General features: G+C 41.3%; 1 protein-coding gene across 2 annotated transcripts; it reads right to left on the bottom strand.

Moving 5' to 3' along the window:
* Window positions 1-10,057: 10,057 nt before the first annotated feature.
* On the bottom strand, window positions 10,058-15,473 carry insig1 (insulin induced gene 1). 2 transcript variants are annotated; one of them, XR_003834191.1, is made up of 7 exons: window positions 15,216-15,473; window positions 14,708-15,055; window positions 13,349-13,473; window positions 12,982-13,148; window positions 12,299-12,398; window positions 10,608-10,777; window positions 10,058-10,519 (listed from the first exon to the last, which is right to left on the bottom strand). XR_003834191.1 is itself a non-coding variant. In XM_029457343.1 (6 exons), exons 2-6 carry the CDS (start codon window positions 15,039-15,041, stop codon window positions 10,490-10,492), a joined length of 756 nt encoding a protein of 251 aa, XP_029313203.1. In that variant the 5' UTR covers window positions 15,042-15,055; window positions 15,216-15,459; the 3' UTR covers window positions 10,059-10,489. The 2 variants fall into 2 exon arrangements, 1 of the variants encoding a protein (XP_029313203.1); XM_029457343.1 differs by lacking the exon at window positions 10,608-10,777 and having other exon boundaries at window positions 10,059-10,519; window positions 15,216-15,459.
* Window positions 15,474-26,480: the final 11,007 nt, after the last annotated feature.

The raw sequence follows: 26,480 nt of genomic DNA, 5'->3' as shown, positions 1-26,480 counted from the left end.
GTCTGTCTAAACGCGGTGAAAAGACATGAGTCCAAAGAAATAAATGTAATACTAGCGTTAACACGCGCATACACGAGTTTGTCCGTCGTTTGTATTATAGGCGCGTGTAGTTTTTATTTAATTTAAGACGTGCATGAGCACTTTTCCACATTTTGGTAAAACACTATCCTACAGCCTTTGCAGTCAGAGGCAGATAATCCTGAAATATTATCAAGCAGTTTCTAATGAACTCAAATGTGTGCAACAACCGCTCTTCACATGTTGAACACAAATGCACGTTTCAAGCGTTATTTGTTATAATTTGCTCCACAGCAGTCTGTCACACAACGTTCAAAAAGCCCAAGTCAAATCACGAGTCGGTGATGTGAAATTCTGCAACATTCTTGTTACCATTAGGCCTATTTTTGTAATTCACCAACATACGGTCATATTATCATATACGCAGCCTGTTGTTTTGACCCTTTTAAACGCTTATATTGCCTTATGGTAACAGCAGAGGTTGGATACAATTATTATTTAGCATGAATATATTCTGTTTTTGTTCAGGGAAGCAGGAAATATTGATTATGTACATGTCATGTCTGTCAGGTTCTACTAAATAAGTGAATGCCTCAGTGTTCTCTCTTTTCTCTTGTTTGTTTCAAAATCTTTTCTGCTTTGCATTGAATGGTTAACATTCACAGTTTTTAAAGGGAGGGGGGGGGGGGGGGGGACAAATCTGGTAGTTTGAACGTCTGATTTTGTTTCCATGCAGCAACTGAGTCTATTTCATATTCACTTATAGCTCTACACCCCCACTCCCTCCTCCTCCTCGCGCTCACACATATATACACACCCCTCCTACTACTATAATAAATCGCATGCATTGTGCGCATGTGCCCTGTCCTTGAGTTCCTATAACCTATTTTTTTTTTCCTCAGTATTTTCCTTGGTAGGATTGTCTCACACGTCACCAGCGCTCAGTACTATGGAGTACTACAAAAGGTGACGCGCAGAAGGAGGATTTGTGAATGGACGCCGTGATGTGTGCCAGCTCACAGATCAGAGGGTGGTGGGACCTCTGCAGATGCACCCTGAGCCCCCTCCACCCCACCCCTACCCCAGCACCCCCTCCCTCCCCCGGTCACCATCCCTCCCTCCAGATGAATGGGGGTCTCTAATATCAGCTCTGTCACCATGCAGGGGTCGGACCAAATCCTCCAGCTTCCTGCGCCTTTCAAAACCTGAAAGCAAGTCTCTCCTATTTGATGATCCTGTATGATTTTTTTTGTTGTGCTTTTGTGGGCCTGGAAGCTCCTTGCCCCGTTTTTCATCCCGGGTCAGCCAAGAGCATGGCAGCCAAATTAGAGAAGATTAGGAACGGGCCTAATTGCGTAAAGTCCACACTGCAAAAAGTCAATCAGTTTAGAGAGAAAATGAATTTAAAATACATTTGAAGGTTTTTGGAGGAATAGTTCCGCCTGTTTCAAATGCCCCATTGTTTCCCAGGAATGTTCCAGAACGTGTAGTGTGTCTAATATGGGAGAAATGGGAACATCAAAAATTAATTTATGTGGAAAAAAAAGATAAATTTAGATTAAAAACAGATGCAAATATTTGAATGCATTGGTACATTTTGTCACAAAATATGGATATTTTCTCATTGTAATACACGAACCTCTTTCTGCTTAGCGGGCTACTTTTTATTTCTAAAATAGGCTACTATAGCCTGGATATGTTAAGCTAATTTTTCAACTTCTACTAATTAAATTACGTATTGTTCTAAAAGTCATAACGTGACATAAAACTTAAGTTTCGCTTTGTTTTATTAGGGATAACAAGTAAGATAGTGCTTCTTAAAGTCTAATGTATTTATTTATTTTTCATCCTTTACTCCTATTTATTCCTCATACATCACAGTATGTCGATGATGTCTATATAATTTCCTATTGTGTGAACGTGTTTACAGAGAAATCCTCTGGAGTCGCCACGCAGCGGACTTTGGGGGCTGCTGGATCTTCATGGTTTCAGCCCTTTATAGGTTTTAATAACTCTTAATCCGTCTGATCGGTCTGGCGTAGATAAGTCTCATTTGAATTGGGATTGTTCTTAAGGAGCGGCTCGTATTTCTCCACAGAAGTCTCAAACAGAGCTTAGCACAAACAACTGCACCACCCTGAGCGCAATTAAGGCCTCAGCTAAATTGGATGAAGGCTAATTGAATGCAGCTGAGCTCCCATCAGCAGGCTCCTGAACGCCTCACTAATATGAGGAAAACGTTCGGGTGAGTAGTCAGATTTCTAAATATTTCTTAAAATGTCAAAGAAGTGAAGCAAAGCACTCCTGTCTGAATGTGCATCCTCCTCGAAGGTGAAATAAGATTTGATTTTTTTTTTTACATAGTTTTCTCATTTCTTATAAGAGACACACAAATGAAGTGAGGAAAAAGTTTGTGTAGCTGCGGATAATGAAGCTGTTGGATGCAGAGTGGCAGGGAACTTGTAGGCTAGACCAATATATAACTGTGGCAAGTTCATTTAATATTGATTTCTGGTCTTGGCCAAGTGAAAAAAATATAGTTACTTTTTTATGAAGCTAGTGATTAGTGTGTAAATCCTAAACAGGCTTATTGCGAGCCCACGTTTGGTGCCTGTGAGGCTAACATAGAAGATCACGAGGAGTCAGTTTTGTTCAATATTTTGAATCATTTATTGACAAATACGGAATTTTTAAATCGAACTTCAGGGAGAGCCCAGACTACAATAACACACCAGCTCTGACTTCAAAATAAAACCAAATATACTACATACCACAGAATAAATAAAAGTTACCGTAACACAAAAACTGACGGACATATTTGAATTTAATTTAAATTTTTGACAGAAACTACTGCTGATCCATTCACTTTTATACCCAAAGTTAAAGGAAATAAAGGGTTGAAAAAGAATTAGTTCAGGGAAGAGGAGACATTAGGTTGGTTCAGAATGAGGGGCAATACATTATGTTTCCTCTCTCTGACCACTAAAACATTAAAACTAGTACTTCACTATTATTTTCATGTCAGAATAAACGTGTAAAGCTCGTTTAATGAGTTGTTTCCTCAATAATTTCATCATAACTATTGTTAAAGTCCCCTACATGCATCAGGTAGTTGTAGTGATATCTGCTTGATGCAGGCCCACAGCCTGTTTTTCACATACTGTAGTTCTCCAGCTGGTCTGCAGGACTTTTCACGTCTTACTTGTGACAGCAAAGAATGAACTGCACGTGGGGGCTATTTCCGTAAGGTTAATGGGTTTACATTCTCTGTCATACAGAACAAATAGGCTACCATGAAACAGGAGGGGGGGGGGAGAGTGGGGGAAGTCGAGAGGAACAAGTGGGGGGGCATTTATGAATGAAAATGTGCCGCTAAACAGATCTCAAAGAAGAAAGAATGTAATGTAAAAACTACCTGATGTTCAGCGACCCCCAGCTCGGTGGGCCCCTGAAGTTTGTGGTCCTCGGTGCTCCAGGATGCTTTACGGGCTTTGGATCGTCCAAATGCCTCGTGCACCTGTCTCGAGGTCCTGCGTGCGTTTTATGAGCAGGGAGGAACAAGTGGGAGAGAGAGACAAGTGGGAGAGAGACAGGTGGAAAGCACTTGCTGCACAACAGCATGTGTTATCTGAGAGCAGGTTAAAGCATGCAGGCAGGGGCAGTGAAGTATCTGGGATTTTCTTTTTGTCTGGTCACTATACCAAAATATGGATTTGTATACTTCTTAGTGTTATTTCTTTTAAAGATCTTGCAAATCAAAGGAACGAACATGTGCACTCACTACATCTCTGCAAGGTGCATTTGTGCTGAACATGCATGTTAAAATAGACTTAGGGTATATTTTCCAAGTCGTCTTCAGTTTTAGTTGAAGCACATCTTAAAGTGGAGTCCTGCTGCCCTACAACCTGTAGCATGTCTCAGTGGGTGTTATGTACAGTGACACATATCAACCCTGTACATCACAGCTTAAAGTTTTGAAAGTTACACATTTAAAGAAAGGGGTAAAAAAACAATACAGCGTACACTTTTCTTTTCCCACGTTTATTTCCGTTTTCAGATCGGAGTTCATTCTAAATGTGAGAAACAATTCGTGTTATGTCTCAGTGTCCAGCTTGCCACTTTAATTATAGTGGAAGGAGGTCAGTCATGAGCTCTTTTTCGACCCCTCTCCCTGTGTGGCATCGCGCCCTGCGCCGTTTAACTCGCCAAAATAGTGCTGGACTCCCATGAAAGCGCCATGTGCGCCGGAGTCCCTTTCACCCCCGTGCGTGCACCTGAGTTGTTTTTACCCCCCAGCCGCGGATATGTTGTGAATTTGTCACTTATCAGGGGGCGGGCTGCCAAAGGCCATTTTAGGCGCAATAACTTTCCCAGATGGATTTAGCCTGCCAACTTTGTGCATCTCTCAGCAGCGAGATGAATAGACTGCGTGCCTGTTGCTTCCCAGAAATGTCTCTTACGCCTACTAATGAAGACTAATTAAAACATGACAAACATCGACCTTTAGTGCATCCTAAACAGGGCTGCGAGCATGACTTGGATTATGCAAATTAAGTTTGTATTTGACAATATTTAAGGAGGTGTGTGTGTGTGTGTGTGTGTGTGTGTGTGTGTGTGTGTGTGTGTGTGTGTGTGTGTGTGTGTGTGTGTGTGTGTGTGTGTGTGTCTTTTTTAGTTTGATATTTTGATAAATGTGTTGTTGTTTTTTTAACCCAATATAAAGCTCACACCCAGGCCTACAGAGCTAATCTTAAAACCAGTAAGTACATTTGTTGAATCCATATTGACAGAGCATCTCCTGATGTTTTATTATTTATTTATTAAGGAATAAGCGTGGTTATTTACCTGCAGTGTACCTTTTTTTAGCCATCTGCCTGTGAGTTTTCAACCAAAAAGTGGCGACTTTTTGCCTCTCAGGGTTTGATCATGCAGTGGAAATGCTCAGCTTGATTTATTCCATTACCTTTTATTCAGTTATTATTATTATTATTATTATTACCCTGGTCGATTTACAGACTCTGATCTGGGCTGTAAGATGCACTCAGTGTGTTTTTAATTTACACTGGGAAGGATTTGTTTGGATGGCGTGCATAATGTGGCATCACATGAGGTTTAGGCTGTCATTTTATTATTGTCCCGCGGAAGAAGAGGAGGAATCAACAGGAATGGCACACAAGGCTGAGCATGCTGACTGAACTGATACATCCCACTGAGACATGAACTGTTGTTTACTGTTAAAGATGATTCTGTATCTGTAGTCCATGCCCTGTATTTAGATGTTTTTACTTTTGATTCAAGCACTGGAAGAATGCCCCCCCCACCCCAAAAAAAAAAAAAATCTGGCTACTTAAATGAGTAAATGAAGAAAAGGTGTGAACGGATAATTAAACCCTCAGATAGGAATACGCAGGGAAGGCAGAGAGCAGCCTGAGACTGCCATTTGAATGGGATCTGAGAAGTAATTTGAGCTAAAATGGAGTCCACTCCACTCAGCCCCCCCATGGCATCCACTGTAATTCATTATGCCTGGCCGGCACTGGGAGAGGCAATGAGCGAGGGCAGAGGACAGGAGTGGACCCAGCTCTGGTGTAATGAAGACTCAGTAGACCTAAACCACTCTCACACACTCGCACACACACACACACACACACACACACACACACACACACACACACACACACACACACACACACACACACACATATAATCTTTCATTATATATCACAGAGGGCAGGACATTAATGCCACTGAAGACCTTTTTGGCAGAGAAATAAGAGTGTGCAATGATTTTCTCCACTCAATCCATTTCATTGACCTTTTCTATCATGCATGGGACTCTACCCCGCTCACTGCAGTGTGAGATAAATATTCCGAGAATAATCTCCCTGCCACTGTTTAATAAATGATCTTTTTGAATCTGAATTTTTATGTTCTGGTGGGTTTGAGGAAAATCTGTATTTAAAAAAACAAAGCAAAACATTTACTAGTATGACCGTCTAAAGTTTTCTCTCTTTCGTGTGCAACATTTTCATACATGAAGATACATTTTTAAACGTTCCGCTTGGCATCTCGGATCAATTCCATCTGTGTTCTGTCTTTAGACTCAGGAGATTTATAAATGTAGTCTTCAGAAAACGAGTTGGATGAATAGGTTTAACCTTCTGCATTGTGAGATCAGGCCCTGCAAGACCTTCGCTGTTCCTTGTCCCTCCACTAGGGGTGCATAGAGGTCATGGTAATAATGTCCAGACAAGCTAAGAGGATAAATACTGTCATCTGGTGGTAACAAAAGCCATCACTACTGAGTCACTGTAGTCTCATAGTATACTTTATATCTCCCCAACCCTCGGCTCTGCAACACGTCTGAATGCCACCTGCATGCCTGAAACACTTGATGTGAAACACCTGAGAGACTTTTAAATGTGTGTGTGTGACAGGCACAGTGAAGGGACAGGAGCCAAGACGTTCTCAGCAGAGACTTGTGTTCAGAGGGAGTCAGGCCACCTGCATCCACAGTCTGAAGCTGCAGAGGCCTGGAGGTGAGAAGGGATGAAACCAAATAAAAAGTAACTTAGAGTCAGAAACAGCTCGTATGAATGTATGACAGCTGGGTTTTAAGTGTTTGAGGTCTGGTACCATTTTTAATGTGGGGCTTTCAAGGTGAAGTGTGTTTGATTTTATTTGACCCAGATCATTTAAATGTTTTTGTGTTTACCGTTCCTCACTTTAATGTTATTTTTCTAAACCTATGAGCCATGAAATCTAAAGAGATTTCTTTACTTGTTTACCCGAGGTAACGCTGTCACATGGCTGTACAGGAATACTGACTTTGCATTGATGCGCTGAGGTTTTTTCTCCAGCTGTGTGAAATTGTAAATGTAAATGAAACTACAAAGAAAAAGTAACAACATATTTAAATCAGACAAAAAGTATTTTAGTCTGTTTTCCTCGTTTTATGAACAGCATACTTCTGAACCACAGAAATCAATAATGTATGCTCTTGTGGCATCAGCTTACGGTAAATCGTGTGATGTCCCCCTTCTTTGAGATATCGCCACATCAAGGACATTCTCAAAACATAATCCATCGGGAAACAAGCTGGAAAGAGACACAATTTTCCACTTATTTCATGAAAGACATGATTTCCCTTAAGTATCACATACACAATGTTCTGCCTCAGCCCACTCCATCCCTTCATTAAAGCTACACGACCTTCAAACCCAATACTTCATGTTTTTATGGCTGTGCCATCGCTTCAAATGGAAATAGTAGAGATGTTTTTTTACTAGAATTTACTACTAAAACAATGTTTGACTTTATACCGACTGACCCACTTTGGCCTCTGCTTGTTATCTTGGAGTGTCTTTTATATTGCAGCGCCTGTTTACATTTGAAGAGTTGTTAAACGTGAACGTCCCTGTCTTCATGTTTACTGGCAGTTGACTTGCTGCAACGAGTTAGAGACATAATCAAAACACAAAAGGTGCTGCAAGGAGATGAAATTGAACAGTCTAGCAGGAGAATCTATAGATGGTACAGATCGATAGATCAGATGGGCCCGGGCCTGTCTTCTGGCCTTGAAGGAAGGACAGAGACGGTAATATAATAGGGAGAGGAGGAGGAGGTGGGAGGGGGGGGTTATTTGGCAATAAGGAGGCGCTCTAATGGAGTCTTTGAGTTTGCTGTGGCTGGAAATGAAAGGAGGTTGAAGCCCGGCCAATTATTCTGCCTGAGAAGAGGAGCAGGCCGAAAGAGGAAGGGGAGAGAAGAAGTGGCGTGTGGCGCTGGATCGTTGGCGTGTCAGAGAGAGAGAGAGAGATAGATGGATAGATAAATAGATAGAGAACAGATACATAGATGTATAGAGAACCTCCCAGAACGAGGGGTTCATTCAGAATAGCCCACAGATATTGGCCCCACTCCCAGAAATTTCCCCCCAGAGCAAAAGGTTAACTGTCAGTCCCCCGCTAGGTATAAATAGAAGTCTGCCCTCCAGAAAGGCGTGTTCAGAGAGGGGGTAGACAGAGGAGGGAGGGAGAGGGGGGGGCAGTTACTGGTGATCCCACTGACACACAGGGGTGGGGGGTAGTTTCAGGGATTCTTCGGGGGGCAGGGAGTGGAGAGGAGAGGAAGAGGGAAGATGCAGCAGAAGACATTATAATGGCTCTGGAGACTGACGGAGACCCCGGAAACAAAAGAGTGTCCTCATCTATTCAATTTGGCCATGACAGCAGACACAACAAATGCCATCATCAGCACCCCAGAAAGCTCCGGTGCAATTGAGCTGCGGCTGCATTTGACACCCAGACAAAAAAAACTAAAAAATCAGAGCTCCATTGTTTTACTGAAGCTGCTGAGACTGAAATTAGTGTCTAGCAATCAAAGGCTGGAGCTCTGCTACATCATGTGTGTTGGTAGCAGGTTTATATCACTATACACCTCTTATAATAAACTCAATGCCTAATGCAGTCCCGTGTGTGAGTAATGATGCCCGGATATCCTTATCAGGTGTTTTTATTTGTCACTTAAATCCATGGTAGCAAAAAATGATACATCGCTGAAATATCAGACACACAGAAACGTCTAAAACATCAAAACAAAAAGGTGCTTCACCACCTCCAAAAAAATAAAGCTTCCTCTTCAGTTCAACACACCTGAATGTGAGCAGATTCAACCTGAAGTGATCTGCCACAAAAAAAAGTATTTAAAAAAATAAATCAGGTTTCCTTCGACGATGCATCTCAATGAGATTTTTTACAACAGTTTGACACTATATATATTTTTAATGTCGTCTCTGGTATTGACTCTGAAGGCATGTAATCTGACACAAATCTGGAAAAAACAAAGATGTTATTGCTTTTTTTTTTTAAGTATCCACACTGCATATACTTAAGTTATAATTTATTTATTTTTGCCAGTCAGAAATAATAAATAAGGAAAAGAAATAATCGGCTCATGTATACTCTGATTGCACTTAATCCTCTAGACCCCCAAACACTAACTAACATACTGTAGGTCTAGTATGGTAATACCTGTCTGATCACATAGGAAAGCCATTATACATAAGCAATAATGTCATGTTTGTACAAATGATGAAACTAAATGCTTATAGTGACAAAAGCACTACATTCTATAATAGACGGGCAATCACAGATTGCAAATCCTAAGTAATAAAGTCCTGCCCTGCCCTGTGCATGTTCCCAAACTATTATCGCTTCTTTGAATCCGAGTGGGAAAATGTGTATTTATCACAAAGACATTTAACACCCGCTCGCAAATTAAACAAAATCACTGGAAAGTGTTATAAACCTGTTTAACGGTGATGCTGGCAAAAGTAGTTGTACTGTACTCCTGGTACATTCTTTCAAAAAACACGGTCCACCACAGTGGCCTTCCTCGCTCCGCTGATTTAAAAAAAAAAAACCAACACACAAAATGTGCACATACTGGTATTTGTTTTCTACTGCTTTGACGTCTTACTCATCTCGTCTTCCTCACTTAACAATCTTATGTCTGATGTTGTACTGGCAGACGGCCGTGAATATGATGCCATTCACGTTTAAATGCCACTCATGTCCATCGAGGAGCTTAAATCGTGAGCATTTCCACTTGTAGTACGTCTCGTGTCGTCCTATGCACAAGGGAATATGGGCCAGTACAAACTAATTGGCACTCCTGTCCATATTTCTATCTTCCTCCCGTTTTCCAATGTATTTCATAGTCACTTTAAAAAAAGGAATAGTTTGACTTAGATGAGAAAATCGATACCAGAGAAATTTCCCAACTATTCCTTTCAAAACGGAAACATCATTCAATGTCAATCACACATTTGGTTTGGGGTCATTCAAAAACGTACAAAAATACTTAATTTGGTTTGAGTGGGAACATACATCTCCCCTGTGCCTTAGTGGTGCAACTGAGGCCGCTGAATACATTTCTATGTGAGAGTGAGGACATTTGGTTTGCCCACTCGTACAACATTTCCCTTTTTATGATTTTTATATATTTATATATATATATATATATATATATATATATATATATATATATATATATATTCAGGCTAAAAAACTAAACAAAACAAGTCTTCTCTGCTAAGACCAATACGCATCCACACTCGGGCACACGCTTCCACTCCATAAACGGCAGGAAGATCCTTCCGGCGTGGAAATAAAACCAGTTCACTTTAAAAAAAAAAGAAAGAAAAAAAGGCAAACACTGTCCTCCTGTCTATTGTGGAGGAAGCCTTAATGCTAATGGAGTAGAACAGAGGTGGGAGGGAGAAGTGGTTTGGCCACAAGGAGGTGCAGAGGACATGGCACGTTAGATGAGGGGCTCTTCTGACCCGCACTTTGTTATGAGAACAAAGGATGAAGTCAAAACAACGAGTCTTTTTTCTCCTGTTATTCTCCTCGTTCTTCACATAACTTGTCCATCTTTACTTCGGCTGTCCTTCGCCGGGGTTTTCTGTTCAGTCCATGTGGGGTTTCTCGACGCCGCCCTGAGGGGAGACAGAAGAATCCTGCTGTTAATAACATTACATCAAAGAAATGAAAAAAAATAACTTTAGAATATCTGGTGATGCTTACAGCTGGAAGAAAGGGGGTTCAGATTGAGCGTCTTTATTGTAGATTTATGATCCTTGCAATGATAAAAGTCTGTTTTGATGACAGGGAAGCTGATTGGTGGAAACTTAACAGCCTCAGGTGACTCAGTAGTTTCAGTTTCCTGTGAAATCGCAACTGCAGCCTGATCCCAACTGTGGAACATTCACAGCTTTTTAAAAAGCGGTTAGCAACTACTAGCTTTGAAGTAAATATGGACTTGTTGCTACTTCATATATACATAGAAAAAAAACTAAAACAAAGCTTTAAATGTCAAGAATCTGTTAAAAGATTGTAACGTTCGTCTTTCAGTTCCTCTTTTTATGGGGATGTTTTTTCCTTTCCTGTACAATAAAAAAGGGAAGAAAGGACGGCTAGCTCAACACAAGGAAACTCCATACTGCTTTTGTCATTGCATATTTTACACGTGCAAATCATTCTCAGACACAAGACCGTGAACTGCACTTTGTGCTCACAGATTCCAAAACTAAACGTCCGACTGTAACGTCAAATAAGATGGTCAAATGTAAAAGTAACTAAGAAGTAGGTCTTTACTCTGCACGCTTAATGCTGCAAAACTGTAACTGGCTTTAAACCAAAAGGAAGGGGGGGGGAAGCCCCAAAATCACTTCCGAGAAACAAAGTCCCATGTTCCTCCTGATCCGTCTCATAAATGACCCACTGGAGCGAAAGAGAGAAAAACAAAACCACGAGTGCCGACTTGTGCCAACATTCTTCAAGCCTGATCACAAACAAAAACAACAAGAAGCAAATGACCCTCTGGTCAGCCGAGTCCTGACTGGCTCTGTGTGTTGCCACGACTGTGAAAAACAACAGCCCTTAATCTGCTTTCACGCTTTCACTTGAGTCAAACTGAGGGAGTGACGGGACTCTTACTTTACAGACAGAATGAGGTGAGGCTTCTGGGCACAAGCTTAATGAAGACATCAAAGCTGACTTGATGGGATAATTATGAAAGAAGGGGGGGGGAGGGGGGCGTCCGATGCACTTTGCACAACTTTAAACCATTTTGACAATGTTATCAGCTGCCGTGGTTCAGCGTAACAGCCGAACCTTAAAAGCGCGTGCAGCGCAGAGGAGTCTTTTGAAGTCTGTTCCACAGTTTAAACCGAGTGCAGAGGAGTTCAACAGATTTTTGAAGGCGGACGCTGATTGAAAGGATATTTTTGTGCAAACATTCAAAACAGGTGTTTACTCAACAATTATAATCTTTGCATGAACATGAAAAGCCTCTATTAGTATTTTGTGACTGGAAAGAACCAAAGGAATAAATGCCAAAATGTGAAAGTGTCACCGTTTAAGCTAATATAACGTAGTGAAATACCAAATGCATAATGAATGCAAATGTTCTTCTTTTGCACATGGAGGGCAACACAATAAAAAAAGACAAAGTAGCAGCTGTGCTCACTCACTCACTCAGCTATACTCGTATGCAAAGTTGAGCAATGTCTCAAGTGTCTGACTGTAGAGGTCAAAACCACGATTAATATTTGAGTAGTAAAAAAAGTCCGATGTCATATAGGCTGATTGTGACCAAGATATGTACGGGGGATATTTAACAGTGATTGATTTTCACTTATAATAATGGAATCAGCTTTCAAGTTAGATCTCAAATATATATATTTGACCCTTAAGTGAATAGTCGCAGTCTTTACCATGGCAAGTTGCCGTCCGATGTTTCCCACAGTAACTCCACCGGAGAAGAATATGCACGGGAGCCAGGAGCGTACATACAGGAAGTCTGGAGACGTATACCTAAAGAGAGAGAAGAAACTATTTATTACAGTCATTCTGAGTAATGTAGAGCTGCTCTTCAGATGATCCCAATCTCATAAACCACATAAGATGTATGATAATCAAAGCACAGTGTCACAGAATAAAAAAGCACAAACACTTACGAACATAAAAGGCATCTTTAAAAGACACATCTGTGAAAACCTGTCATGCTCATTCTTTCCTCTGTCTTGTAAAGTCAGCATGAGCTGCAGTCCTTTTTTCCTTTTGTGTATTTTTGACGATTATGCCACTGAACCCGGTAGGGGGGGCCTGTTAATTGGGTTTCCAGACCTTCCAGAATATAACTTTGTACTTCAAGCGTTATCTGTCACGTCTTTTTGGATGGAATCATACAGGTGGGACTTTCAGACACTTGATCTTCTTCATTCCCTCCAGGGTGGGGTTCCCTCTCACAGCTATGTAATTAACACTTAAGCCAGCAGAGTTTGTGGTGTGAGTGTAACATGAAACCAGAAGGCAGCATCAGTTTTGTTTCCTCTAAAAGGGAATAAAGATAGTTCCTCTTGTTGCAATGAAAGCTAATGGCTAACTGGTTACTTACTGGTAGACTCCGTTGTAGACCAGCAGCTGTGTAAACACGGTAGCCAGGACAGCAGTGGTGATGCCCAAACCAAAGCCGCTCCTGGACCGGTCGAATGTCCACCACAGGCCCAAGGACAAGGCCGCCAGCGTTAGTGAGAGCTGCACGTTGTTGTCGAAGTCTAGTTTCTGTGTTACGGGACAGTTAAGGACAAAACCGAACCATATGACTCTAGCTCCCACTCAAATATTTACATGATCTGCAGAAGTTGCAGAATTCTTGATGGTAAAGCAGGACTTCCTGTTGCTTTAGTACTGTCCAAACTAGAGATGAAACATTGTTCTCACATTTTGACAAAACTCTACAAGGTGAGTCCTTGAAAGGATACAACACTGGCGTGATTGATGCCGACGAACACCGCGATGCACCTCATGACGCTGGCCCACTCCCGCTTGAATTTATGAGGCTCTCCCAAATGGCTGTCGAGGCAGGGATACAGCAGGCCGACAACAGCTGTGAAAATGAGCAAACAGACCCAAATTACACAAGATAAGCAGAAATTCTGTGAAACGCCGGTGGGAAAATCCTGTCATGGATCTGCTGTGTGGGATTATTTTATTTGCTGAACATGCACTTCCATAATTAGTCTCATTTAGATACCTGCATACACTTAAAAACATTTTGTTTTTAATTTAGTCTCCTGAACTTTTTCTTATATGTAAAGTCGAGCTCCTGTTTTCTTTTCCACACCCTATTCTTCATTGTCAATTAAGTAAAAAGCCCAAAGTAATGTCTTAAAATTGCTTGTTTTGTGCAGACGCCAATCCAAAACCCAAAGATATTAAGTTTACCATCACATAAGACAAAGGCAAGCAGCAAGTCCACACAATTTAGAAGATATAATGGTATTGTTTTGCATTTTTTCTTTTCAAATAACTAGATCAATGGGAAGGAAACATAATGTAGTTTATTCTAAACTAAGCACTGAAAGCCCATTGTTTACATTGTGCATACCATAATCAAGTTCTTACATGACAGAGATGCATTTATTTGGCGCAGACTAATGTCAACAGATTGTAAAAACAACCAGCTACACTTCTACTTTCATTTGTGTTCTGCCCTGCAGCACATGGGAGGAGGAGCCGACGATGTTTTTTTCTTCTTTCCCCCCACTTCCTGGTTCTTGGCTCTAAAAGTACCTCCCCCTCAGCTCACCCGTTATGACACAAGCCAATGAGCGCGCAGCTCACCTTGTATCCGGCAGTTGCAGCCAATCAGAGTTCGAGAATCCTTACCATCTGAACCAAGTCATTTATTTTTGTTTTTTTTTACAACTGACGGGCAGACATATCCACGTAGACCAGCATAGCATTAGAGAGGAAGGCTTGAATAATAGCCAACAATAACAAAGCCGAATGGTGATTTATTACCACATGATCATACAGTATACTGATAGCAGTGGTAATAATAGAAACGTAGTGTCTTATATTGTTTAAAACTGCACTAGTTCCAGACTTTCAGCACCCATAAATCATTCGTTAAGTACATTTTAATGGCTTTATTTTTCCTCTATCAGTTCTCTTTATATGGCAAAAGCTACTGCACTGTAGCCCCTCCCCTCTTGGCAATAATTTGTCTCAAATTTAGCAGCATACTGATAACCTATAGGTCAAACTGCTCGCCACATCTATTTATAACCCACTGAACATGTTTTTGCTCCAAAAAAAGCGTGCTTAGGCTTACTCACCGGCTCCTGTGCCGCAGCAAGGTGGGATCCACCAGGCAGACGAAAACAAAGTTGTCATCACCTCCTCGGGAAACAGGGTGACATTTCTTTGAATCTGCAATAAGTTGAGCACCAGGGCGAGGAACGCTCCGACGGTGAAGAGGACTAGACCCCGGCGGATGAGGTTGGCCGTCCGGACGTCATGCAGAGAGCCGTATGCATTGCTGAGCACCGAAGTGATGATGGACATCATCTCTTCAGCTTTGGATGCTAACCAGTTAGCTCCAGACGAGTGCTTAGTTTCAACGCTTGATGCACAGGAGCAGCTCCAGCAGTGGTCCTCTAGTCTGGGCATTTGGCACTTTTAAGCTGGAGGAGAATTGCATACACGTTTGTGACAACATGTATACATTTAGCTCACAACTAGAGGTATGTATTGTTGCAAGATGAAAGATACATTAAGTAACGGTTTTCCGGATTCTGCAACAACTGAATAAGTTAAGACTTGTAAGAAAATGCTGGTCCTTACCTTGATCTTCAGTGTCTGGTTCAAAGAGAAACCACTCCTGATCATTCGCGCCTCGGCAAATTATTGAGCCAGGGTCCCTTCGTTGTTTTCCTGCTCGTTACAACAAGGACTGCAATCACGTTGCTTGTTCACATTATCGTTAGCAGACACACGGAGAGAGAAAAAAAAACACAGCTCTCCATTCCACAGCACAGAGCTCATACCAGGGACAAGAGCTTCCTCTGCACAAAACAATCACAGCTGTGTCGGGTGAGAATCGGCAGCCAATCAGAGCGCGGCGGCTGATATGACGTGGCGCCACCCCACCGCCCCCTCGTCCGGGACAGACGCACAAACTAGCAGGCTGGAGAGCAAGTGAAAGTGGAAACAGAACTACTTCAAATGTCAGCCAAACATATGCAGCTCGTACTGTAAAGAGCATTTGAAGAGCTTCAACATAAAGCAGGGATGGTTATATATTACAAGATCAAAATTGCAAACATACAGTAAAGCTAGCCCAATAAATCATGATACTACTGCAATAGAGATCCATGATGAACTGTTGTGAGAGTAGGCTACTAGTTTTTATTTTTATTTATTATATATATATATATATATATATATATATATATATATATATATATATATATATATATATATATATATATTTACCAGGCCAAACTTTCCCAAATGTTTTTTCTGCACTTCCACAAACTAGTTCGAATCTTCTGCACAAGCACATTTTTATATAGGCAACATTTTTTCTGTTGTTGATAGAAAAGTTTTTGAACTTTGGGTGAGGTTAAAAGAGGTGTGGCTTGCAAGGAGTAGTGTGTAGGGAAGTGCAAGCAAGTTGACTGCACCTCAGTTAGAGATAATGTGAATGGAAAAGGTTCAGTGCCCACAGTCTTTCAAGGACTGACAGCAACATGAAAACATGTTTTGTAAGAGCCTGTGTGACCCAGCCGGATGTTTATAGGGCAGTGCGATAACACACCTCCACCCATTGCCTACGTGAAGCAAATAGCATACATCTACAGGGTCACGCTTTCTCTCTCTCACTGTGTCTGAGGACATGCATACATGCATACAAGTGCAAACATGTAAAAACATTTTTATGAGACACATTTTTGCAGGACACATCTACAGCAAGATTATAAAATGTATTTTATTTTAATTTAACTCTTAAATCCCAGACTAAGTCATATTTACTTAACATCAGCTGCTGGCACTTTGTACAAAGTAATACCATGGATGAATCATCTTTTTTTCTTGTAAATTGGCTTGCAAAATTAAGCGATGCTTCATGACCTACAGCAAATCTGGTAAACAAAAACAGAAAGCATATCAATAAGATAACATTTCTTTTCAATTAAGTTGAATTAAAAACCTTTTTTGGTGTAATTATGCCCCTGATGTCTCAGGGTATTATATTCATTGTTTGTTTGTTTGGCAGTTATGTGGTGCTAAAATGCAGAACCAAAAATGAGTTCTGCACCAAATGAGGGGACTAGTTGTCACCCAGTGTTCAGCTTCAAAGCCTTAACCCAACAGCTGAATTTATCTCTTCTTTTTAAGGATGATTCGATGTGCCATGTGAAGGAAAATTATGCCCCAATTACTGGGAATATTTTCAAAAAACATCCTGTAACTATGAAAACAGACAGGGACACATTGCAGGCACACCAGAGACTTTTCAGCCATGCTTGCATCAATGCTTTGGTCCAGGCTGAAAAATCTCAACAACCATTCAATGGATTGCCATGACATTTTACACAGACACTCATGTTTGATGATGTATCCTAATCCTAATGACTTTCGTGATCCCCGACTTTTCCTTCAGTGGCACCATGAGGTTCAAATGTGTGCTTTTGGGTGAATAGCTCTACAACTATGATTGCCATGAAATTTGGTGCGCATGTTAATGTACTATACTTTACTAAACATCCTGTGGGCCCACCACTCATGGGAAAAACTGCTGGGGTCGGGTGCGCTGGATCTGGTGGGGCTTACATCTATGCACAGTCTTGGCTCTGGAACCGTACTCCTGGATAGGGGTTGGACTCTATTCTTCTCCAGAGTTGCCCAAGGTGTGAGGCGTCGGGCGGGTGTGGGGATACTCACAAGTCCCCGGCTGAGTGCCGCTACATTGGAGTTCACCCCGGTGGACGAGAGCGTCGCCTCCCTACGCCTTCGGGTTATGGGGGGAAAAACTCTAACTGTTGTTTGTGCCTATGCCCCAAACCGCAGTTCGGAGTATTCAGCCTTCTTGGAGACCCTGAACGGAGCCCTGCAGGGGGCTCCAGTAGGGGACTCGTAGTCTCGCTGGGAGACTTCAACGCACACGTGGGAAATGATGGAGACACCTGGAGAGGCGTGATTGGGAGGAATGGCCTCCCTGATCTAAACCCGAGCGGTCGTTTGTTGTTGGACTTCTGTGCAAGTCATGGAATGGCCATAACAAACACCATGTTTGAACATAAGGATGCTCATAAGTGTACGTGGTACCAGAGCACCCTAGGCCAAAGGTCAATGATTGATTTTGCAATCGTATCATCTGATCTGAGGCCGCATGTTTTGGACACTCGGGTGAAGAGAGGAGTGGAGCTGTCAGCTGATCACCATCTGGTGGTGAGTTGGATCAAGGAGTGGGGTAAGACTCTGGACAGACCTGGTAAGCCCAAACGGGTAGTGCGGGTGAACTGGGAACGTCTGGAGGAAGCCCCTGTCCTGGAGATCTTCAACTCACACCTGAGTGGGTGATGTTCAAAACCTCTATTGCTGAAGCTGCAGTGATGAGCTGTGGTCTCAAGGTCTTAGGTGCCTCAAGGGGCGGTAACCCTCGAACACCGTGGTGGACCCCGGTGGTCAGGGAAGCTGTCCGACTGAAGAAGGAGTCCTTCAGGGTTATGTTATCCAGGAGGACTCCGGAAACAGTTGCAGGGTACCGAAGGACTAGAATGGCGGCAATGGTGTCAGAGGCAAAGCAGCGGGTGTGGGAGAAGTTCGGAGAAGCTATGGAGCTTTCGGTCGGTACCAAGGTGCTTCTGGAAAACCATCCGGCACCTCAGGAGGGGGAAGCGGGGAACCATCCAAGCTGTGTACAGCAAGGGTGGGACCCTGCTGACTTTGACTGAGAAGGTTATCAGGCGGTGGAGGCAGAGCTGGAAGCTGATGGGGGATCATCGTCAATTTCCCTGACGGAAGTCACTGAGGTAGTCAAACAACTCCACAGTGGCAAAGCCGCAGGGGTTGATGAGACCCGTCCAGAAATGCTGAAGGCTTTGGGTGTTGAGGGGCTCGCTCCCAGTGAATGTTGGCCTCCGCCAGGGCTGCGCTTTATCACCAATCCTGTTCGTGATTTTCATGGACAGGATATTGAGGCATAGTCGTGGAGGAGAGGGGTTGCAGTTTGGTGGCCTGAGGATCTCATCGCTGCTCTTTGCAGATGATGTGGTCCTTATGGCGTCATCAGTTTGTGACCTTCAGCAGTCACTGGATCGGTTCTCAGCCGAGTGTGAAGGGGTTGGGATGAGGATCAGCACCTCAAAATCTTAGGCCATGGCTCTCAGCAGGAAACTGGTGGATTGCCTACTCCGGGTAAGGAATGAGCCCTTACCCCAAGTGAAGGAGTTCAAGTACCTTGGGGTCTTGTTCGCGAGTGAGGGGACGATGGAGCGAGAGCTTGGCCGGAGAATCGGAGGGGCGGGGGCGGGACTGCAGTCGCTTTACCGCACCGTTGTGACGAAAAGAGAGCTGAGCCAAAAGGCAAAGCTCTCAATCTAATGGTCGATCTTCATTCCTACCCTCACCTATGGTCATGAAGGCTGGGTCATGACCGAAAGAACGAGATCACGGGTACAAGTGGCCAAAATGGGTTTTCTCAGACAGGTGGCTGGCGTCTCCCTTAGAGATAGGGTGAGTAGCTCAGCCATCCGTGAGAGACTCGGAGTAGAGCCGCTGCTCCTTTACATTGAAAGGAGCCAGTTGAGGTGGTTCGGGCATCTAGTAAGGATGCCACCTGGGCGCCTCCCTAGGGAGGTATTCCATGCACATCCAGCTGGGAGGAGACCCCGGGGAAGACCCAGGACTCGGTGGAGAGATTAAATCTCCTCACTGGCCTGGGAACGCCTCGGGATCCCCCATTCGGAGCTGGAGGATGTGGCCCGGAGAAGGGAAGATTGGGGTTCCTTACTGGAGCTGCTGCCCCCGCGACCTGACCCCAGATAAGCGGTAGACGATGGATGGACGGACTTTACTAAACACTTTGTCTTTAGTGCTAATTAGCTAATGCTAGCATGCTGACATGCCAAACTGAGATGGTGAACATAGTAAGCATCAAACCTGCTTAGCATGTTAACATTGTTATTGTGAGAAAGTTAGCATGCTAATGTGAACATTTAGCTTAAAGTACTGCTGTGTAATACAGTCTCACAGAGCCGCTAGCATGACCATAGACTTGAACCCACAAACAGTGATGGCAAATGAAGCAGAGGGGAAGCTACTTTCTCCCAGAGACTTTCATATTTTAGGTTATTAACCATATCATCACACAATTTAAAAGATAAAAGAGCTGTTTTAGTCCCACAAGAGCAGTTTCAGAATGAGTTTTTGAACGTTAGTATTTCATATGGATATATAAGTCATCTTAGGTATTACAGTTTCCAGACAGCGCATTCAAATTGGTCGAGTTCAAATTGGTTCCACTTGAATAGAATGTGAAAAATGCCATTTCTAAAATGCCAGTGATAACTGAATGGTTAAATATAAATGTCACAGCTGCACTCCACTGGAGCTGTTTCACTATTTTGTACCAAACAAGTCAAGCATGAAAGTATATCGAGGGTTGAAAAGTTTGCATTTGTCCCCATCGAGTGCAACAAAAACAGCATGTCTTATTGGATGAGGAGACTGTTAAAGAGGACATTCTGCTTTTCAACCATCTGAATAGGTTTCTGTTTCTCTTTCTCATTTCACAGCCTTTGAAAGGACACTTTGATATAATGTCATACACGCGCACTCGTGAACCTCTTTACAAACACGCTGTTGTGGTCCTAAACCAACATTCAGAGACATTCACTTTGCTGCAATCCATAGATAATGACATCAGTCATATTCACTCTACTCTAATTTCACTGGTCCATGTGGTTAACACAGATAAATCGCCAGAGCGTCACAGTTTCACAAAAGAGGAAAGGAGGTCAAAATGAGAAGGGTGCACCTACGGGGAGCTCTCCAGGGCCCCAAACTACTGCACCCCCCCAGTAATCCAGCAATGGTATTATTCTCTGCATCAGGACTAAATGAGTGTGTTGAAGGTCTATGGGAAGCAGTGTGTGTACATTCCTCAAATTAATAAATTTCTCTCTCTTTAATTCTCGGCAATCCCGGTGCCTGAGGAAGAAAAGCCTATAGCAGCGAGTGTGTGTGTGTGTGTGTGTGTGTGTGTGTGTAATCTACAAAAAAGAAAAGTGTATTGTTGGATATGTGTGACCTGAGATGACTTCTACACCAGATAACACATCTTATTATATTAATAAAGGAAGGAAAACAAGGTAACAAATAGTGATAGTAGTTGTGAGATCCTGCCGGAATTAAGGTCCTTTATTTATCTTCTGGTGCTTCTACCCACAGTAACGTGCATTAATGTGGAGGCTGAAAGTACCAATCGTATGTTGGCGAATGCGGCGCCATAATAACCATGAAAATGACTCGGCATATAGCAAATAGCTCCCAGCAACCGGCAGAGCTGGCGGTGGAGTAGAAAAGGTCTCAGCCACATCAGAAGATAAAGCAGGATGCTACGACACTTCAAATGAATAGCAGATCAAGCGTGTCATAGATTATGCTGTTAGACTAGGAGGGATTGAATTATAGCTAAAGGAGCAGCATGCTGGTAAATTGATCTATCAAACTCAAGCTTGACAATTTCTCTCCTCAATCCTGTGTGAAATTATGAAGGGAAACATCCTAATCCGTCCCCTCGGAGAGTTGATTAAGACGAAAGCGGTTTTTGGCTTTATCCTGTTTATTCCTTCTCATTCAGGTGTCAAAAATCATTCAAATTTCGAGAGCCTTTGAAATTGTTTAACGCATTAATAAAGAGAGTATTTTCATGTAAATGCACCATAGGTAATTGCAGCATCCATCCCTTTTTTATAACTAGGTTATTAATCCATAGTTTTCTCAAAAGTCTCCAACCCTTTCTTCAATACCACTGCTTCAATGCATTCTGGGTACTCTGGATACATGGTTCTAGCTTTTCAGTATCTCTCACTCTGTGCCATGAAAGATGAAAGAGGATTCTGGGGTATAGAGTGCATCAAGCAGCTTAACAAAGGGTGCCATAAAGGCCCTGACTCCACAGCCCGAGGGCGTGGCACCAGGATGCAATCTCCCGACCCCTTTGTTCTTCAGCGTTAAGCTCCAGAATTGTTTCAGAGCAGCTCACCTTTTTTCATAGCGAGATCCTCCCCATATTCCTGCACAGCATGCCTATTTTCTTGGTGTATCACGGCAAAACAAAAAGAATGCGTTGGGGTTTAGGGTTTGATAAACACATTCGGAATCAGAACTACAAGCCAAAACAAACTCTGCTATTCAGTCAATAAAAAAATGCTTCTATCCCACAGGCATTCAATGTGTTTCTATAAAGGCATAGTTCAACATTTTAGGACATAAGCTTATCAACATTTGCAGCTGAGGGGTAAATGAGAAGATTGATACCACTTTCTATAGCCTTATATTTAATGCACAGATGCGGAAAATGTATCACTCTCATCTAACTCTCTGAAAAAAAGCACAGAAGCGAATTTCTCGAATTGTCGAACTACTCCTTTAAGTTGACACACAGCCTTCAATATGCGTCTGTTATGATTAACTGCCTGTTGCTCTTATCATCTGTAAGCATCCCAGTGCGTTGACCTTTTAATAGCTACTTCCCTTTAAAGGAACACACTTGAGTTTGTTGTCTTTCTCCCAACAAACTTGCACCAAGGTGATAAGTACTGTATATGAACAGGGCTGCTGACTGTACTTTATATTACTTTATGGTTTTTGTGCAACAGTTGACTCAACACCACAAACTTAAACCTTACCACAATGTTGAATCAACACTTCTTTGACAATCTCACAAAAACTTTAAATGACAAGCTCTACAAAGGTATTGTGTTGTTGGACTATTGTGTATACGTGATCCTGCCCCCCCCCCCCTGGCTGTATATGTGGCATATTTACACAAAAGCTCTATTCCAGTCAGCTACACTAGAAGTGCCCATGAACAGCACGGTCGCAACAGCCAATCAGCCTCCTAAATGATCCCTGTCCGTCTGCTCAGGTGTCATTCTCGACCAATCGCACGCCGCTCCCTCAGTGGGTACACTCGTGTGAGAGAGAGACACTAAAGAGAGATATTGAGAGCAATAGAGATACTTTGTGTAAAGTTGCACAATGCTTCTTAAATACACCTCACATGATCTTTCTGCAGTATTGCATAGTGTTGTTTCATTTGGTAAATTTACAAAAGGTTTCTCCTCAGGCAGAACAACACAGAGAGTTTATTGGTGATGTAATCCTGAGACAGATCCAAACCCTATTTCACAGACAGTGACTAATAGGAGAACTCACTATGACAGCCACCACCCATGTGACCTGACTGGTATTTGGGCACATGATTAATAACAAAATACAATTTGCCGGAAATGTCTTCAACAAAAACTCAGTGAGTCATTAACTCCAAAACTGCACTAAGTGTCACCTTTGTTTATCATCATTAAATAAAGAGAGATTGACTTTACTGTCCAAAATCAATGCAATTAAATCATTACAATACATTTAATATAAAGGAATAGTTCAACATTTTGTGACCCAAATTAAACAGATCCACGATGTGATGTAAACATGTGCTTTCTAGCTAATTACTCAATTCTAAAATGAAAATGGTGGAAGCAGTGACATCTGTGTTCACTGAGGAACTTCTACCTTCAGTGAGGTATGTGAGGCCTTTCTTTTGTTTTCTTTTTAATAATATCCCTAATGTGACTGCAGAGCCTCATTCAATTCCATTTTTTTTTTAATTTGAGGAGCTTAGGGGGACAAAGAGGTTTAATGGACTGGATATAGTTGGACAAAGAGGATTGGTTATATTGTTCTAATTGAACCTGGAGCAGATTGAGGAAGAAATCACGGTGCTCAAGACTCGCAGAAGTCAGGTGAGTAACGTCACACAACAAATGCTCACTGAACTCACCGTCCACATGAGAACATCAAGTACTGCGTTGTATAACACTGTAGCATTGTGTGTGCACTATGTAGTGTGTAAAAACAGTCTGTCCTTACATGAGTTTATATGGTTATTTATTGTCCTTCATTTTAGTTTAATTGTCTGAGTTTTGTCTCTTTTCTGGTTGATTCTGACTTTTTTAAAGCACATTTTTACACAAATACTTTTACTATACAAGTACAATATGCTAGAACTATTTCCACCCCCGGTTATAGGTATATTTGATCAGTAAAGTTACATAAAAAGCTAATGATGGTAGTAATAATCATCTGATAGGCTCTGATAGTTTAAAACATTTACAAGAATGGTGTGATGAATGTGGTTTCCCGGCAGGAGGGTCGTTAAGTACGGCACAGATACAGAAACTAGGCATGATTTCTAATGTTATTTAATATTATTTTAATTCTGCTATTTTATATTATTTTAATTCTGCTATTTTATATTATTTTAATTCTGCTATTTTATATTATTTTAGTTCTGCTGTTTTATATTATTTTAATTCTGCTATTTTATATTATTTTAATTCTGCTGTTTTATATTATTTTAATTCTGCTGTTTTATATTATTTTAATTCTGCTATTTTATATTATTTTAATTCTGCTGTTTTATATTATTTTAATTCTGATATTTTATATTATTTTAATTCTGATATTTTATATTATTTTTAAAGCTACTTCACACTCATTTATATCAACACTGTGATTATTGTACTGTAAATGCTTTGTCTAATCTTGTACTATGTTTTTGCTGTGAAGCACTTTGGGCTGCAATTCTTGTCTGAAAGGTGCTATTATTATTATTATTATTATTATTATTATTATTATTATTATTATTATTATTATTATTATTATTATATTATTATTATTATTTCACCTAATTTTCTGCCAGAAAACGAATAAACACATATCTCAAAATGTCATATCATTCTTTAACTGTCCAAAATGATTAGAATTGCTGAATGTTGTTTCCATTTAAGGCTTAGTGTCTTCTTTAAGAACCTTTTTTTTAACAATAGTCCTGACCTCTGTGGAAGCTGTTAGACAGGTTATATTAAACAAGCATAACATGTTTACAGCCATTGTCTTATGCCAAGTGTATAACTTTGGATCACACCACCTTTTCCTTGACTCAACCTCTTCCTGGACTCTCTCTGGATAGCTTAATGTTTAACATAATGGCCTCATATCACAGCAGGTGAAACACCCTGTTTCAGAGGGTGTGGGAACAAAATATAAAAGAATGAATGAGTAAAATTGCCTCGTGATCTGTTCTCAGACGATTCACACTCGCCCCCTGTTATTTGCAGAAAAACCTTTCTGAACATTTTTCTTAAAATGTTAAAGTAAAAGTCAACAGAGAAAAGTTCACCCCGAAGATGAATTCAAACAGATTGCACCCCTGCTATTTCAGAGTCCAAAACCTTGACTTTACTATTTGATTATGCCTCATCTGACAGCCAAAGACTCACTGACATCATGTGATTATCAAAGTCACATGATTGGTCGGAGATTTGAACATTGTGTCCCCTACAACTGTCCCACCATTGTCCTTGTTGGCCTGCGCTGCACTTGACACAGATGAAGCCTTGATGCATTGTAAGCATGTGATTTTCTTTTGTTTTGAATGGTGTCTTCAGCCTTGCATCAGGCCACTGCTTTTCAAGTTAGTCCACACTGAGGAGAAGAATTTGAAGTGATCATATTGTAAGGTTTATCACAAAGCATAAAAGATATTTCATGTTTTTCTATTCCCTTCCAAGGACATTTCTAAACCAAAATAAATCTTATATATTATATATAACACTAATGTAACACTACGTTCTGGCGGATGGGCCTTTTGTTTGAACAGAAAGGGTTAAATGTAGTTCAAACTCGTCAGCTATTGAATAGATGTAAACAAAGATGAATGAGTAATATGCTTTATTATAGAGGAGAATCATATCTTAATTGACTGTCTATAAAACACTGTGATGAAAGAAAATTAACCAGCTTCAATATTCTTTAAGATAGCTTATAATTAAACACACACAGTACATTATCAACATGCAGCATAATGCATACAGTCATTAGTCACACAATGTCCTCTTAAGGCATTTAATGCATAATAAAAGCTACTAATGTAATAAGCTCCTGGATAATATGACACGGTCTTCCCCATATGAGGTGACAATATTATTCTACTTTATGCAGGAATGTATTGCATTTATAGGTTTTAATAAATGATTAACCCATTTACTTATTATTATTATTTATATAATAGCTGCAGATATTGCGGGATCACTGTAGGACAGAGGCAGGCTGCCTTTATGGCTGATCTATTATCTCTGATAAGTTAGAATAGTGATAGTGCTGCAGCATGCGAGGCTTTATCTGTGACGTAAAAGGAAAAACACACACAACTTTATCTGGAAAACACAGCTACACACACTGCAGGTGTATATATGGCTTTTTATGCTCGAGTTTTGATCACGTAATGGTGTTTGAAGTCCAAATGTCTTCTGTTTGACACCCTACACTGCTGTAGTGCAGGATCCTCCTAGTGGTAGAATCGAGTAAAGCACAACATTAGCTTTTTGCACAAGAATAACCAGCAGATGGCAGCCACATAATACAGGAGTATTTGAAACAGGATTTTCTCTCTTTCACTCTTTTATGCATTCAGTAACCAACCACACAATAAGTAAGATGACATGTTTCCCACCAGGGTGGAGATGAGAAAGTACATCACCTTCTTAACATTTGAGTTAGTTAGTAGTTAGTCTCATTGGAGATCTAATTCAGGTGAAGTACTTCTCATCATTTCCACAAAAGAGAAATGACTTTGTTGCTATGGCACCAGGAAGAAAAACACACATGTCCTTCAGCTTTTAGTCATTTAAAAATAATAATCTAAACTTTGACAGTAATTTAAATTTAACACAAACTGCAACCTCTCTGAGACTCCCGGCTATCTAACACACACACACACTCACACACACACACACGGTAATTAAACATTAGAATGCT

The sequence above is a fragment of the Cottoperca gobio genome, chromosome 20, assembly GCF_900634415.1.
Source record: "Cottoperca gobio chromosome 20, fCotGob3.1, whole genome shotgun sequence".
In the NCBI taxonomy this organism is placed as follows: domain Eukaryota; kingdom Metazoa; phylum Chordata; class Actinopteri; order Perciformes; family Bovichtidae; genus Cottoperca; species Cottoperca gobio.
Note: the sequence above shows the minus strand (reverse complement) of the source record. Positions and strands in the feature narration are given on the sequence as shown.